Genomic DNA, 16,768 nt, shown 5'->3' with positions numbered 1-16,768 from the left:
TTCGCTCTTTCAGTTTGGAGTCTCCACAGAGACTACTTATGAAGATCATGAAATCAAATTCTTTTCAGAGAAAGCCAGTTTTTTATCCCAGTCTTGACTTTTTCTCCCTTCTGTACAAATGCTCTTTTGTATACATACCGAGTTTCAGGAAATTACTCCCCCTCTCCACCATCCTCCTCCGCAACTTGCACAAAACAAACCCCCCTAAAAATCAACACTGGTGAATAATTGTGTTTTTGTTGAAATGTTTCCAGCTCTTCCACACGTTCATGCTACAAGGAGTAAATGAAACCCTTTGCTTTGGCAACGTTAGTTCCAGGCACACTCCTCTCAGTTTAAACACCCCCCCCCCCCCCAAACTAGTATGCACTTATACTGTAAAGGAAGTCAGCAGCAACAGCAAGCTCATTCCCAAAATAATGATCTTTCACTTCTCCCCTACACAGCTTCCTCTTTGATTACAAATATACAGCATTTCCAATTCCAAAAGTCTTTTACTATACATTGCTTCTTTCATTTACCAGTACTTTGTGTACTCTTAGGTCACCCTTGCACAAATAAGCAGACGTCTTTGGAATCAAGACTGCGGTTGTTTTGATTCTAGTAAAATCTAAAAAGCAGTCCTTAGATGATTCTGCCAAAGTATTTTCCCCCTCCCTTATGAATGGTTCAACGCTAAAATGAGCGAAACTCTTATTCATTTTCTGTTGTGGCTGCCAAAAGCAGCCCTGAAGAAGACCCTAACTACACTATATTTTTAAATGAAGGCCTTTGAAAAAGTTAAAACCATACCTTCCTTGGATTCATCAGCTTCTGAGCTCATGGTGTCAGTGTAACTCACTGGAGGCCAGATTACAGCTGACGTGCTCTTTGAGAAGCAGCAAGTCAACTTCTCAAAAAAAGGGTGGGTGGGATTATGAGGGGAAAAATTCTGTGAATTCAACAAATCAGCACTCAGCTATGTGCAAAGGATTCCGCCCCTTTCTGAACTGCACACAAGCAACTGTCTGGGAAGCAGCACCTTGCAGAAACTCATTTCCCAGCAGTTAGTTGCAGTTTATACATTTTACTCCATCCATCCATCCCCCCTTTACCCCCCATGTCTTTTAGTCTTCAGAAAGGGTGGAGTTTTACTTGTTACAGCACGCAGAATGTGTATGAGAGAGAGCAGAAGTGAGGTAAATATCATTAAGTTTAAAGCAGCACTGAGTGGTAACTTGAACATTTTATGACAGTGATTGACAAGCAGAAGGGGCCTCAGGCAACTTGCTACAAGCTCCAAATGAAACTATTTTTTTAAAACCTAAATTGCACTTTTCACCACTACATGTTACTTGGAATTAGTTCTAAGATATTTGAAATTGGACTGGTTAACACTGGAAGACAGTAAGATTTAAAGTACTTCAAGGAGGAAAAATGACAGCTTTACTTGTTTGTTTAAACTAAGGTTTCATAACAGATTATTTTACTTTTTTCCTTCCTCCATGTTGAAAATGTGGTACTATAGAATAGATCCTCAAAGAAGCAATTCATCTGAGATTTTTCGTGGGGGAGTTTGTTTCCTATTATTATTTCCATTTGTCTTTATACTACATGCTCCCATATACATCCACATATCATAACATTTAAAGGCCCACTCCCAACATTTTCTGCAGCATAACAATAGAATGTAATGTACATCTTTTCCAGTATCCCCAGACTGCTCATACACAGTAGATGTTGTGACCAGAGCATACAGAGTAGGTTCAAAAGCAATGAAGGTAATTAATGGGAGGACTCTAATATTTATTGCTGACATAGACTACATTTAAACTTATCTCTGTGGAGCAAAGGAACATTTTTCTATTAGTTTCTTTGATATATATGTTTAGTACAGTGCATAGGCTAAAGAACAATACCTAGTAGAAATGTTATGACCTAAGTATAAAAGCAGAGGCAACATCTCGAGCTCAGAATCCAGGTTTGCATTCCCAGCTCAGACACAGACAATTTCTGGGTGAGCAGAATACCTCCCAGAGGTGTTGAGAGGCTTTACATACACATGTTAAGTGCTTTGGATAAAAGGTGCTATAAACAATAAGTGCTCAGGTCACTGAAGGCTGACTAAATAAAGTATCTTTCAAGCTGCAGTCAGGAAACCCCCAAGGTTGGAGACCCAAGTCACTGACTTGGTGGTCTCCATTTAAAAGTGTGCCTTCAGAACAAAAACACGGAGCACCATAAAATCTAATACTCCATGACATCCATTCACACTTACGGGAACACATTCAGGAGAAAGGATGGTCTTATAGTTAATGAACTGGAACTTGAAATCTACGTTTAACTCCTGGCTGTGCCTCAGACTTTGTGTGACCAAGTCACTTAATATCTCGGTGCCTCAGTTTCCCATCTAGAACATTTTCTGTCTGAACTATTTAGAATGTAAGATCTTCAGAGCAGAGCCTGTCTCTTACTACATGTTTGTATATTGACTAGCACAATGGGGCCTGTGTCTTCGCAGGGGCTTCTAAGTGTTACTGAAATATAATTATTTATCTGTAACAACCACCACTCCATAGTGGCCTCCGCTAGTGGGGCTCCTAAGTCGCTCCCTAAGGAAACTAAGATACGTTCCATGGTCTTCACTGATGGCACAGTACAGCAGGGAAAAAGAGAAGTCTCACCAAATGATATCAGAGGCCATCCTAGAGAAAAAGCTACAGCACAGCACTGGCTAAAGAAGCCACATTTTCAAGTGAGAAGTTACTCTTTCTGCACTCCCCTGCTCCCTATGCACTAGTCTGGAATGACTGGATAGCAATCAACAACCCACTAAAAAATGCAGAGACTATAGAAGAGGCAGGAATTACTGAAGTGTTAGACAAGATCAATAGCCATAGCCCTTGAGGCCCTTTAACTAAAGGCAGAATTTCTAGGCGGATGAACATCCAGCCCATAATTTGAGATGGCATGCAAGGGCTTTCCATGAGTAAATTTACACAACAGAAATTCCTAGTCCCCACTTCTACACAACTAGTCCCCACTTCCCCACAGACCAGAGGAATAATTCTTGTTGATAAACTTTACAGAGTTGTAGAATTCTCTGAATTTCTAAAATGCATAAGTCACTTTTCTAAAGCGGTTTTAGAAGCCTTCAGAACTATTCTAAGGCATTCAAGAAAAACAAAAAAATGACAGATTATTAAAAATGCCGTCTCGGACTCAAACTGAACTTAAACAGCATCTCCTTCCTCAGGATATCTGCTTTCTGTGTTTACAGGGCCACAGTTGAGACTTGAGTAAGTGATAAAAGTTTTTCAACTTTTCATTTCTGTCCACCGTACAGACCCAAAACAGCATTAGGACCCTGAGCTAGATTCTTTTCTGACTTATGCATCATTTTGTGCAGAATAGTTAAACAGTAAATCCCAATGGCCGGGCCACCAATGTTTTCAAATTCTGCCCGCTCCCCGAACAACAGCTGTGCAAACCCAGTAAAGGAAATTCTTTACCTCTCAACTGCAATCCACATTGTGATATACCTGGACATGAAGCCTTCAGTGCTTAGGAAACTCCAACTAGTACAGGAAGCTGCAACACAGGCAACCACAAGCACATCAAACCTGCCCTCCACTCTCTCTGTAAGTTTCCCATAGAATTCTGAATCAAGTTCAAGGACTTGGTCCTTATCTTCAAGGTGCTTCATGGCCCTAGCTCAGGATATCTAAAAGACCACCTAAAGCTCTAGGATAAAGCCTATGGTCAACAACTATGCTCCCCTGGCACAATGAAGATTGACAAAGATAAAATTCACCTGTGCAGGACACAGAACCTTCTTGGGCCTGTCCAAGACTATGAAATGAACTCCAAGAACTGAGGACTGTCACACACCTCACCACCTTTGGCTCCAAGTGCAAGCTGCATTTCTTTGACCTGGCCTTCTCTAACAAGCACATATATGTTAAAAACCCTAAAACCTTACCAAGCCATGACACTCCAGTACACATGCTCCTCCCATTAGGAGAGGATGAGAGAAGGAACAACACATGACAGTTTTGCTTCATGCAGTACTGGAAGGCAGATCTCTTTTATTGGACCAACGTCTGTTGGTGAAAGAGACAAGCTTTTGAGCTTATAGAGTTCTTCTTCAGGAAACGTAAGGCACTACAGAGTGTGGTGTAAAGAACCTATAAAGAACAGGAGAGGGCAATTTTTGGACAATGCAATTGCAAAGATAAAACGAAGGCAACATTTGGCTTGTAGACAATCACTGGTGAGGATGTGAGAGTCAGAAAGAGTCCAGCTTGACTTTCAGATCCCAGGCTGAGGAAACAAGTCCGGTAGTTTTAACTGCCAACTGAATAAGTCTGATATGGAATGATTAAGATTCAAAGGAACAGAACTACAAAACCATTTTACAGGTGCTTTTCAGACTAAACTAAGTTACTGTGCAGCAAGCCAGGTGTGAATTTACAGTGCAACAGCTTGCTGCGCACTAACTTTCCACGTGGACACTGCTACTGTGCAGTGAAAGTCTCAGAATGTGGCTTGATGCACTACTACTTGAAAAGTTTAGTATGTCAAGCTGCACTTCAGGCCCTCCACTAGCTATACCAGTGTCCAAATGGCAAGTTATTGCATGGAAAGCTGGTGCACTATAGTTTCACATCCTTCCCTCGGGAAGAAAAAAACCCCACAATCTTTATAAAACAGATCATCTTGAAAGTCAGTGAGTAATTCTCTCAAATGCATGACTTCAAAACCCTGTAATATCACCTTTAAAAAAGGCTACTGGACTGGTTTTCCTCTCAGGGGCAGGAGAGAATTCCCTTAGGAGACTTAGACCTAAACTATGTGGCATAACCCTTAGAATTATACAGCATTTAATAGACACTGATTACAGAATCACTCAATATGTTATGAAGCTGGAGACAGATGGGGTGCAGAGTAGACAGTGGTCCTCTGTATAGTATAGTGTTTCTCCATCGAGTAAAAACCTTCAGTGGTTGATGATGGACTAAAGGGACACATCTCACTCCACACCATTTCAAGAATGCTGGAAACAACAGCTGTTGGGACCCAAGAGTCCAAGTTTACCCAAGCTACAGATGAGGCATTCTTGGTCTCTTCTGCAAAAAATCAGGTTTCACTCACATTTTGCCTCTTAGAGCACAACTTAAGACTCCTCTGTTTACATAAGTATTTCCTCATTAGATACTCGTGTCTAACCCCATTCCCCCCATATAGCTCAAATGAATGGAAAAAAAAAAATCTACAGAATCAAGCCCACCAAGAGAAGAGCAGCGAATTCAGCCACTGTATACTAGTCCTTCGTCAACTGTCCTGCTGCCTTCAGGGCTGAGTGTTTGTCTTACTGTGGCTGTCAACAGAAGACAAGACAAGAGCAATGCCTTCTATGATGAGATTACTGGTTCTGTGGATGAAGGGAAAGCAGTGGATGTATTGTTTCTTGACTTTAGCAAAGCTTTCGACACGGTCTCCCACAGTATTCTTGTCAGCATGTTAAAGAAGTATGGGCTGGATGAATGCACTATAAGGTGGGTAGGAAGTTGGCTAGATTGTCGGGCTCAACGGGTAGTGATCAATGGCTCCATGTCTAGTTGGCAGCAGATATCAAGTGGAGTGCCCCAAGGGTCGGTCCTGGGGCCGGTTTTGTTCAATATCTTCATAAATGATCTGGAGGATGGTGTGGATTGCACTCTCAGCAAATTTGCGGATGATACTAAACTAGGAGGAGTGGTAGATATGGTGGCAAGTAGGGATAGGATACAGAAGGACCTAGACAAATTGGAGGATTGGGCCAAAAGAAATCTGATGAGGTTCAACAAGGATAAGTGCAGGGTCCTGCACTTAGGACGGAAGAATCCAATGCACCGCTACAGACTAGGGACCGAATGGCTAGGCAGCAGTTCTGCGGAAAGGGACCTAGGGGTGACAGTGGACGAGAAGCTGGATACGAGTCAACAGTGTGCCCTTGTTGCCAAGAAGGCCAATGGCATTTTGGGATGTATAAGTAGGGGCATAGCCAGCAGATCGAGGGACGTGATCATTCCCCTCTATTCGACATTGGTGAAGCCTCATCTGGAGTACTGTGTCCAGTTTTGGGCCCCACACTACAAGAAGGATGTGCATAAATTGGAGAGAGTCCAGCGAAGGGCAACAAAAATGATTAGGGGTCTGAAACACATGACTTATGAGGAGAGGCTGAGGGAACTGGGATTGTTTAGTCTGCGGAAGAGAAGAATGAGGGGGGATTTGATAGCTGCTTTCAACTACCTGAGAGGTGGTTCCAAAGAGGATGGTTCTAGACTATTCTCAGTGGTAGAAGATGACAGGACAAGGAATAATGGTCTCAAGTTGCAGTGGGGGAGGTTTAGATTGGATATTAGGAAAAACTTTTTCACTAGGAGGGTGGTGAAACACTGGAATGCGTTACCTAGCGAGATGGTAGAATCTCCTTCCTTAGAAGTTTTTACGGTCAGGCTTGACAAAGCTCTGGCTGGGATGATTTAATTGGGGATTGGTCCTGCTTTGAGTACGGGGTTGGACTAGATGACCTCCTGAGGTCCCTTCCAGCCCTGATATTCTATGATTCTATCCTTTTGATAGTAGGTTGTAAAAACATACTTACCTCTAAAAATGCTTATTTCTATCCGGACCTAGATTACAATGCTTACTCCCACAAGAGATAGTTCTGTGATCAATCCTATTTACTTTCAAATCTAAATATAAAACTTATCTTTCTCTTTCTCTCTCTGTCTCTCACACCCACACCCTGTTTCTCCTATACTAGTGGTTCTCAAACTTGTTCCGCCGCTAGTGCAGGGAAAGCCCCTGGCGGGCCGGGCCAGTTTGTTTACCTGCCGCGTCCGCAGGTTCGGCCAATCGCGGCTCCCAGTGGCCACAGTTCGCTGCTCCAGGCCAATGGGAGCTGCTGGAAGCAGCGGCCAGTACGTCCATCAGCCTGCGCTGCTTCCAGATGCTCCCATTGGCCTGGAGCAGCGAACCGCGGCCACTGGGAGCCGCGATCAGCCGAACCTGCGGACGCGGCAGGTAAACAAACCGGCCCGCCAGGGCTTTCCCTGCACAAGCGGCGGAACAAGTTTGGGAACCAATGTCCTACACAACGGGAAGGAAGAAAGAGAGGTTGTGTATTGATATTTCTATTTAAATACCTCAGACACTACCTTGATAAGAACCATATAAGTAACTAATCAGATAAGTTAGCTCCATTTTTACATGTTACCAATGAACAGCTCACCACCTGCTGAAATGGGCTCGTGCAGTTAATTGACTTGAACCAGAAAACTAAAGCCTCATATGAAAACATTATTTATATTTGTGAACAGCTATCATGTAAGAAACACCAGTGGCAGCAGATGTAGCTAGACGTATTTTTACTTCCCACTAACTGAAATCTTACCAAATCTCCATGAGCAAGGTAAGGTTTTTTTGATTTTTAAAATAAAACCTTAGTTAATATTTTCCACTTTGTTCGATGTAGGACACCAATTCTGCTGTTTCTCTCACCCACATGTCTTGCTTCATACACTTTCTCTCTTATGCATGCACTTGTTTGCCCTAGATTTTCTATGACAGACCTCAGATTTCTCTCAGGTACCATACCTTACTCAAAGCAGCCAGCATGCATTTATGTTCCCAGATTATTACATTCAATTATGGGCACCATATTTCCAGAAAGATTTTGATTAACTGGAAGCAGTTCAGGAAAGCAACAAATAGTTAGTAGGGGAATGGAGGAATTAACTTACAAGAAAAGAGGTAAGGAAATAAACGTTGTTGCCTCCTTCCATGGGTCGCTGGTATCATAGGCTGGGGGAGGCTGTGCCTCCCCAAACAGCCAGGCATGGCCCTGCCCACCCTCCACCCCCAGATCCCCTCCTGCCAGTTCCCCTGTTCCTGTGCCATGGCCCCAAGTAGGGCTGGGGCTGGTGACGTCCGCCCTCCCTCCCAGCACTCCAGGGCTGGGGGCACTAGCACTGAGGGCGCTCCAGGCTGTGGTGGGGGGACTCTGGCATGGGGGGGGGGAGAGGTGGGGCAGAAGGGGCGGGGCTTGGGGCTAGCCTCCCCCAGTTGGGAATTCAAGCGCCGCCCATACCCCCTTCTTTTGACTAGTGTCAACCCTCTGCTGAGTAGTTGCAAATATACAGGACTTTGCAGGTCAGCTTCCCAGTGGAGGGGAAATCAGTGACAGAGTCGGGTAATACTATAAGTATAACTTGCTTTATTTATACATATACCAATCCTGAAAGGAGATGGTCAAACAGCATACAGGCAATCCATTCTTTTCGGAATTACAGCTCAACAGCAAGACTTAATTCCCAGGGAGCAATTCTGCCTCGAAAAGGGACTCTTATCAGACCCCAAGGAACAGAGCAAACTCTCCTGCCACTCTCAAAGCTCCTTCTATACTAAAACATAACAATCCAAAACTAACACTACAGCATGTATTCTGGAATGGTGGTCAAACCATGAAGGGGCATACAAATGCTTAGCATATCTGGCACGTAAGTACCTTGCAACCCGGTTACAACAATGCCATAGGAACGCCTGTTCTCACTTTCTGTTGACATTGTAAATAAGAAGCGGGCAGCATTATCTCCTGTAAATGTAAACAAACTTGTTTGTCTTAGTGATTGTCTGAAGAAGTAGGATTGAGTGGACTTGTAGGCTCTAAAGTCCTACATTGTTTTGTTTTTGAGTACAGTTATATAAAAAAGTAATAATTCTTCATTTGTAAATTGCACTTTCACAATAAAGAGATTGCACTACGATACCTGTATGAGGTGAATTGAAAAATACTATTTCCTTCATCTTTTTTGCAGCACAAATATTTGTAATAAAAATATAAAGTGAGCACTGTACCCTTTGAATTCTGTGTTGTAACTGAAATCAATATATTTGAAAATTTTAGAAAACATCCAAAAATATTTAAACAAACAGTATTCTGTTATCGTTTAACAGGGTGATTAAAACTGCGATTAATCATGATTTTTTAAATCTCGATTACTTTTTTTAAAATCATTTAACAGTCCTAGAAGCTATTTTAATTTTTCTTCCTAACCCCGGGGTAGAGGAACACAACATGTAATTATGTTACTGTACTTTTTTTTGCTGCAAAAGATGACTGCTGCTTTGTCCTACAGACATGAGTGCAATGAAAAAATACCAGCTTTTGTTCAGCCTTTAGGCAGTTTTGTGCTTTGGGTGTCATTTTTTTATGCTATCAAAGAGGAATTTTGACTAGTTGTGCAACTGTCTTAGAACGGTTTAAATGGGTCTGCAACCAGAAAGCCTCTGGACACAGTAACCCATCTGCTCCTGCTACCGTCAAATTCTACCCTGATTTCCATTTGCTTTTATCATCTTTTAATGGAAAATTTATGTTTGAAAGTTTATCAAGATAATCCAGACCCTGCTCAGGTTTGCCTGTTGTCAGGAATATTAGTGTTTCCAGTGCAGACTATGACTAGAATTATCTTACCGGGAAAAGGATGATATTTTTATATAACATCAGTTTTTTACAGCACATTATCTATTAAGAACAACCTTGGAACAAATTGCAATCTACACTATCAGTCTTAAACATAAACCAACCAGCTGTTTTCAGCTGATCAAGGTTTGCTTGACAAACAGACTGTACCAGAACATCAGCAGGGTTAAAGCAACACACCAAGACTGACAGATGCGTGAAAGACTACAGTCCTAGCCCCCCCCCCGGTCTTCACTGCATGCTAACCTCAATGCTCAACCCTGTTTTCTCCCACGTAACATGGTATGTGCTTATATACCCACCATGGGCTTTCAGTGCCACGTGGCACAGCAGGCGCTATATTCTGAGCTATAGGCCAGCTTGTGAGGTAGCTTCTGATGTGTGTTGCTACCACAAGGTTAATGCAGTGAAAATGTGCAGCCAAGGCCACCCATAATCCCATAACCCCACCGTGCACCCATTCCTATGTACTATCTTGTCATCTACCCCCTGGTTAGAAGTGGTCTCCCTTCATAGTCCTCTGCTCAGGATCCACAATCACACACTGTTTGGAATTTCTCTAAGCTTGCTCATCTCCTGTGTTTGAAACAACAATGGCCCTAAGATGCCTGTGTTTCAGACTGCAGCTATGTGGTCATATGAACGAACACCTGATAATTTAGGTGCAGCTTTGAGTCAAAATGAGCAAAACCCATGACTTGAGCAGTGCAAAGAAACACTCTGAATTGTACAAAGGCCAACCACACTATTGAACGGACTTGACATCAATGCAGAATATAGTGTCTCAAGGTGAGCTACTAGAAAGTCAGGGATAAGAGTAAGAACTCCGGTGCTGCCCAAGAGTCAATTTTACCATGAACTGGACTGCATCCTGAGGACCCACAAGAGCAAAGAGCCCCATTTCTGCATAGATTCATCCATGGAGTTGAGATGAGTGTAGGTTCAGAATTTGGATGTCTGCGAAGACAAGACCTACCCAGTGCCATGGACAGCCAGCAATAAGAGAGTAGGACCGACTGAATGGACAGAAGCTAGGAGAGGAGTACTTGATATCTCAGATCAATAAGATGATGGGGACATCTTTGTTATAATGAAGGATATTACAAAATAATGAGTGAGTTCTTAGTCTATTATTCTAGCTTTGGCTTCAGCTGAGGGTGCATGTAGGGCCATCAAGCTCATTTATCTCCCTGCCCCTGCATTCATCTTACAGCACTTGAACGTGTAATGTTTGTTTTTTTAATAAAATGAAAAAGTATTTGTATAAAAGAGCTAAAGTGTTTGTGGCCATATCCCAGCCAAAATGTAAGTTGCCATTAAGCTACGTTTAAAGCCAATCACTGCCATCCCAAACCAGCTGCACATTAAAATACCCGGCTACTTGGTGCAGAAACTGGTTTAATACTGATCTGATTTTGATCCGTTCCTAATGAGTAATAAAATATAATTTTTTATTCATTAGAAATGCCAGGTGGTCTCAAAGATTCCTTGGTAATGCAAGCCTCTCTCTGTTGCCATTGTAATTTGCAATTCCTATCCAGGCACTTAACTGCTATATCATAAGTCACAGAAAGATTTCCTTGGCGACTCAGCCTGGAATAATTTATTGGTCTTTCTTCTGTTCTGGTATCTGAAGCAGCACATCATCCTGTAAGGTGGCAGCAGCCTGAAAAGTGTGCAATATAATCACCACAACTGCTACGTCTTCCAGTAAATGGCTCCAGACATCTCTCCCTTCCCCTCAAAAAATGTTTTCGGTCATTGGAAGGTAAAATTAACTCACCATTTCTTCTCTTGCGATAGCTCCTTTAGAAAAGATCTCAGAGATGTTTGATGGCAGAATGAAAATACAAAGGAAATAGAACTCTTGAGATAAAAATGGTTACTTTTTACTTGCTGCTGCAAAGACAGAACAGAATTGCATGAATTCAAGGGCACTCATCAACATTTAGTCCTTTGCCTGTCAGGAACAAGTGCAAAGGTCATAGACTTGTCAAGGAATGGCCTGGCAACTATGAGACCTCTCAGGATTCTTTTACTGACATTGAATTTGAGGGCAATGTGACAGGAGCAGGGACAGCTTGATAAGAGAGATTCATAAGAAACGTTCCAGACTATCAGAAAAGCTGGATCTGGAGAAGAACCTGCTGCAGAGTATCTGTGCCGTGACTGTGAGATAAAGAAGTGAGACATGGAATTTCACAGGAACATGTTTCATAGACTGTTCAAGGCCATGCATCATGGAGGTGAAACCACAAGAATCAGGAGCCCCATAGAGTCAAATCCACATTACTATTATCGAAATACACAGAACAATTCCTGGGGGAGCCAGTCAATTAAGCATGGATCACTATAGCATTAGCAGTAACAGCTTCATTCTATACTTAATCCAGTGTGCCAGAAAGAGATGGATACACTAATGTTTTATACTGTTCATGTATTATGTGCGTCTTATGTTTGCACATACTTTCAACAAGTTACAGCAGCTGATATGCTTACTCTTTTAGCATCAATAAATTTCAATACAGTTGAATAAAAAGGAAATCTTTAATGCTTGCCTAAACTCTACATTTGAATACAAGGCAACAGCCTCAATACACCATGCACAACACTCCAAAAGTGCTATGCAATCCCATTAACACACAGTGTACTCGCTGTACAGCTCAAATACTGAAGTGCAAATAGCATCTCTTATTGCTTTGGCTGTAGCAGACCATGTAGCAGTAAGATTCATATGTTCGTCATCTGTAAGTACACACTGATTCAAAATTGTCAGCAACCCAGTCCAACCCAAAGTGCCATATGAGTTTGCAAGTAGAACCCCTCACCTTTATTAGGCCAAAGGGACATTCTATCACCATCCTGCAACTTGCTAGCATGTAGTAAAATTGGCTCTTATCCTATTGATACCCATCAAGATAAGGTTTCATCAACCTCATTAGCAGAGGGAACACTGGCTCTCCTAAAATCACAGCTGGTATGAACACTCCATTGATGATTGTGTATTGCTGGGGGCAATGTACAAGCTTGCCCATGCTTAAAACAGGCCAGATTTATGGAATACCCTGGCGTCATGCACCTTTCCCATTAATCTGACTTAGGTGTCAATAAATATGCCAAGGTGATCCACAAGGGCCTGCATAACAATGGAGTAGTATCCTTTCCTGTTAATATATTTGCTTGCTGGCATAGGACGGGTATATGCATCCTTTCAATCACACCTGCACAGTTCAGGAAGCTCATTAATCAAAACTGCAATTCTGACAAGCCCCGGGGATAGCACAGCATTAACTGCCTTGCAAACCTCAATGACCAGTTTGCAAGCTATAGATTTTTCAACCTCAAGCTGATTGCCAACAAGTTTGTAGCAATCGGGGCTTGCCAGTTTCTACAGGGCAATCAGAACACGCTCATGGACTGTTATTGGGTCTGTCATCTGGGTGCTCTGCCAGTCAAGTACCTGGTCTAGATTCTCTCACAGCTCCATGAATGTGCCTTTCTTCAAGAGAAGGTTGGGGCCCACGCTGGTCCTCCTATGTTTGCAGAACAATATGGTCCCACCAGTGTGTGCCTGTGTTCCTGGGCCAGAAGCCGCACACTGTGTAAGGGTCACGTGCCATTAAAAGCAGCCATCACTCAGTCCAAGCCACTGTGTCTGCATGATCCTATTCAGATGCTGCTGTTGTACTACTCTTAACTGCAAGCAACTGCCACCACCTTTCTCTGACCCCAAAACTGCCTCTGAAACTCATGCCATCATCTCATAGCTGCAGCTTGTACAGAAGCATGAAAAAGAAACACTGCCTCTATAAAAGGCAATAGGTCTCGATCCTGGTAATTATGGAGAAAGAAGATCCATACTTTCAACATCTAAGAGCACACCACCACACAAGCTTGCTTACTGCCAGGAAATGAAATGGCTTGGAAACTGTGTATAAATAACTGTGTGTAAAAGCATGCGCCGTGGGGAGGGAAGCATTGTAGTCAAAGTTAACTGTGGGGACATACTGAAAACCAAAGCATGTTGCCTGCTACCTGCCTTCCTTTCAAGGATATGCACCAAGATCTGCAATGGCTATTGCCAGAGGTTAACAACAGTACTCCTCCAGTTACTGAAAATCCAATCTAAAGGGTTTGTTTTCCCCAGCTTTTTTTTCATTGTTTCCTTGTACTCTCCAATCTATTGTGTTAGATTGTAAGCACTTTGGAGCTGGGACCAGGCTTTTGTCCTGTGTACACCTACCACAATGGAGTACTGGTCCATGATTGGAACTTCTAGGTGCTACAGCAATACAAATACTAAACAGAACTCATACACTGATTGCAAAGTTTTTATTCTGACTAGGAGAGACCATTATGTGAAGAATTAGGGAGCGATGAACCAGACAGCAAGAACAACTCAACTGAACACGAGAGCCTCAACAGATAAATACTGAGAAACACTGATACAGAGTACTCTAGACTTTAGTTATTTTAAACTATTTTTCTCTGACAAGTGGGATCGACATGTCCAGCTAACAAAGACATATAATCAGTTGGGCATTCCTGGAGGTGCTTTATAATAAAAATCCTTATCTGCCAATGTTTATTTTATGATATGGCTTATTGCTCTCTGGAACAATACTGGAAATTGAGAAGTCTAAGAGGAAATCTGAAGAGCAAAGAGCCAAAGGCACAAACCCACTTGAAATTCTGTATCAGAAATAGGAAGCCTGCAAGAAAGTAAGTGGATTCCCCAGACTCCAGGGAAGTAAAGGGAGCAATTAGTATAATAAGGACATTGCAGAGAGGCTATAGCTTCATCACAGAAGATGGGGAGATACTTAATTCAGAACTATTTCTTGCAGGCAGTGAAGCTGAGGTATTACCAGACACTGACATGTGTCAAGAGAGATGGTGTTGGGAAAACGTTTTAATTAAAATTGCAACAAGTCATAAGAAGCTGGTGGTATTAATCCAAACATTCTGAAAGAATTTAAGAATGAAGTAGCTGATTTGTTAATACAAATAGAGCATAATTAAAAACCTTATGCCATAACTGGAGACTAGAAGATAGCCAATACTGCAGCTTTCTTTAAAATTTTTTTTTTAAAAGGCATTGACGTGAGCCTGGAGAACACTGAGCTTTATTTCAGAACCAGTGAAGTTAGTCGAAAAAATTAATAGAAGGATTTGTTACAAATCCAGATAAAGCTTGGCATCAAGGGGATAAACCAGCACTGCCTGTGTAATACAAAAAAACCTGTGCCTCTCCAAAATGGGATTATTAAAAAAATAAAAGTTTTCAAACAACAAATCTCATACAAATGTGTTCCTGTTCCCTGTGTTCACTCTGAACAAATTTCTTAGTGAGTTTATTGACTTGGTCTGATCCAATACCAATATGATAATTTTCATATTCATACATTAAACATACTTCACATAAGAGCATCCAAGGATGCTCTTAAAAGTAGTGTTATGAAAACTTCTGCATCATTCCAGGTAGAAGACAAACTCAAAACTATGAAAATTACTTGGAATGGCATCCCTGCTATATAACCTCCATCTCCCAATCTTGCCTTGGGACATCCCCATTACTTAGTGTTCTCTTCAGTAATGAATGCCAGCTACTATTCTCTTCACATGTAAACTACAGGTCAGGTCTGTTCATTCAACCTATTCAACACTGTCTAGACACGTTAAATACTCAACTGGTTACATATCTTAAAGTATATATTTGGTCAACTAACTTTTTATATACAAATGCATGGAAAATGTACATATCAATTTGTAATTGCATTCAGTACAGCAGACTCTTTTATAGCAGGCCATATACAAATTCTGATTGATAATATACAATGCATATATATTTAAATATATACATAATGAAAAAGATAGTTGTTTAGTTTTACACAATAAGTTTAAATTTAAACTTTTCATATGAAGTTTAAATTTCCTGAGATTTCTTTGCATAAGTGTTCATGAGGAATTTATCCTACCACAACACATTCTAGCCAGGATACCTCTTATGAAACAAATGCAATGTCCTTACTTGAATATACTTTGTAAAAATACATATTAGAAATCAGCTGTCTAGGCTGCATTCTGTTATAGCGCTGAGTTGACTTAATACCAGAAAAATATGACTTCTCAAATTGCAACAGTATTTACAATTACCAAGAAATAAAACAGCTATACATTTTTTAAAAATAATATAGTGGATTGGGTAGATGGTTTTGCAGCATCAATGCAATAGCTAACACAACTAAAACTGAAGCGCTGATTATGACCATCTTCCACTGAGTTCAGGAGCAGTTGAGGGCACTCTACAGGAACAGGACAAAATTTCATGATATATCACTTCGAGAAAGGGAGCAAAGCAAACTTTTATTTCTGTAACAATAGTACTGTTTTTTCTGCAGACAAGCCAAAAGTTCACTATAGGTCCAGACAGAGGGCACATCCTCAAAGTGACAGTCACGGATAAGGAACAGTGGTGTATGTTTTAGTGAAAAAATATGCAATTCTTAAAAATGATTAAGAATGGAAAGGAAACATGGCAACTCTGGCCTCAGTCTTGCACTTCATCATCCGATGAAGTGCGCTGTAGCTCACGAAAGCTTATGCTCAAATAAATTGGTTAGTCCCTAAGGTGCCACAAGTACTCCTTTTCTTTTTGCGAATACAGACTAACACGGCTGTTACTCTGAAACCTGTCATCTGCTTTTAAGTTTCTATAGGGTTCAGAGTAACAGCCGTGTTAGTCTGTATTCGTAAAAAGAAAAGGAGTACTTGTGGCACCTTAGAGACTAACCAATTTATCTGAGCATGAGCTTTCGTGAGCTACAGCTCACTTCATCGGATACATACCGTGGAAACTGCAGCAGACTTTATATACACACAGAGAATATGAAACAATACCTCCTTCCACCCCACTGTCCTGCTGGTAATAGCTTATCTAAAGTGATCATCAGGTTGGGCCATTTCCAGCACAAATCCAGGTTTTCTCACCCTCTACCCCCCCCCCCACAAATTCACTCTCCAGCAGTGAACATTAACATTAACGTTAACATTAGCACATAGATTTATACATTTCCCAAATTGGTTTTAAGTCAGCTTATTGCTAGCGTTAAGGCCAGACGGAAGGTCACATTCACAACTGATTTTTTTTTTTTTTGGCGCAAGAGCTGTTTTCTCTTATGAGCACAATGGCTAATTTTTTTAAATGACTGCTAAAAGTGCTGAGGACCTAACTCCCCCCACTGAAGATGCTTG

At 41.5% G+C, this 16,768-nt stretch overlaps 1 protein-coding gene across 2 annotated transcripts in view; it reads right to left on the bottom strand.

Annotated features, from left to right (window-relative positions):
- The window catches only part of TNFAIP8 (TNF alpha induced protein 8), a 106,530-nt gene that overhangs the window by 31,664 nt on the left and 58,098 nt on the right, over positions 1–16,768 (bottom strand). The window contains exon 1 of one of the 2 annotated variants that reach the window (XM_084629264.1): positions 793–873. The exons of the other annotated variant lie outside the window; for it this stretch is intronic. Within the exon in view, the coding sequence (XP_084485390.1) occupies positions 793–823 (31 nt within the window). The 5' untranslated portion in view covers positions 824–873. Of the gene's footprint in view, positions 1–792; positions 874–16,768 lie in introns of those variants that run through there. 2 annotated transcript variants of the gene reach the window in all.

The sequence above is a fragment of the Lepidochelys olivacea genome (assembly GCF_965140295.1).
Source record: "Lepidochelys olivacea isolate rLepOli2 genome assembly, chromosome: 5".
In the NCBI taxonomy this organism is placed as follows: domain Eukaryota; kingdom Metazoa; phylum Chordata; order Testudines; family Cheloniidae; genus Lepidochelys; species Lepidochelys olivacea.
The sequence above is the reverse complement of the archived record's forward strand: the minus strand, read 5'-3'. Positions and strand labels throughout refer to the sequence as shown.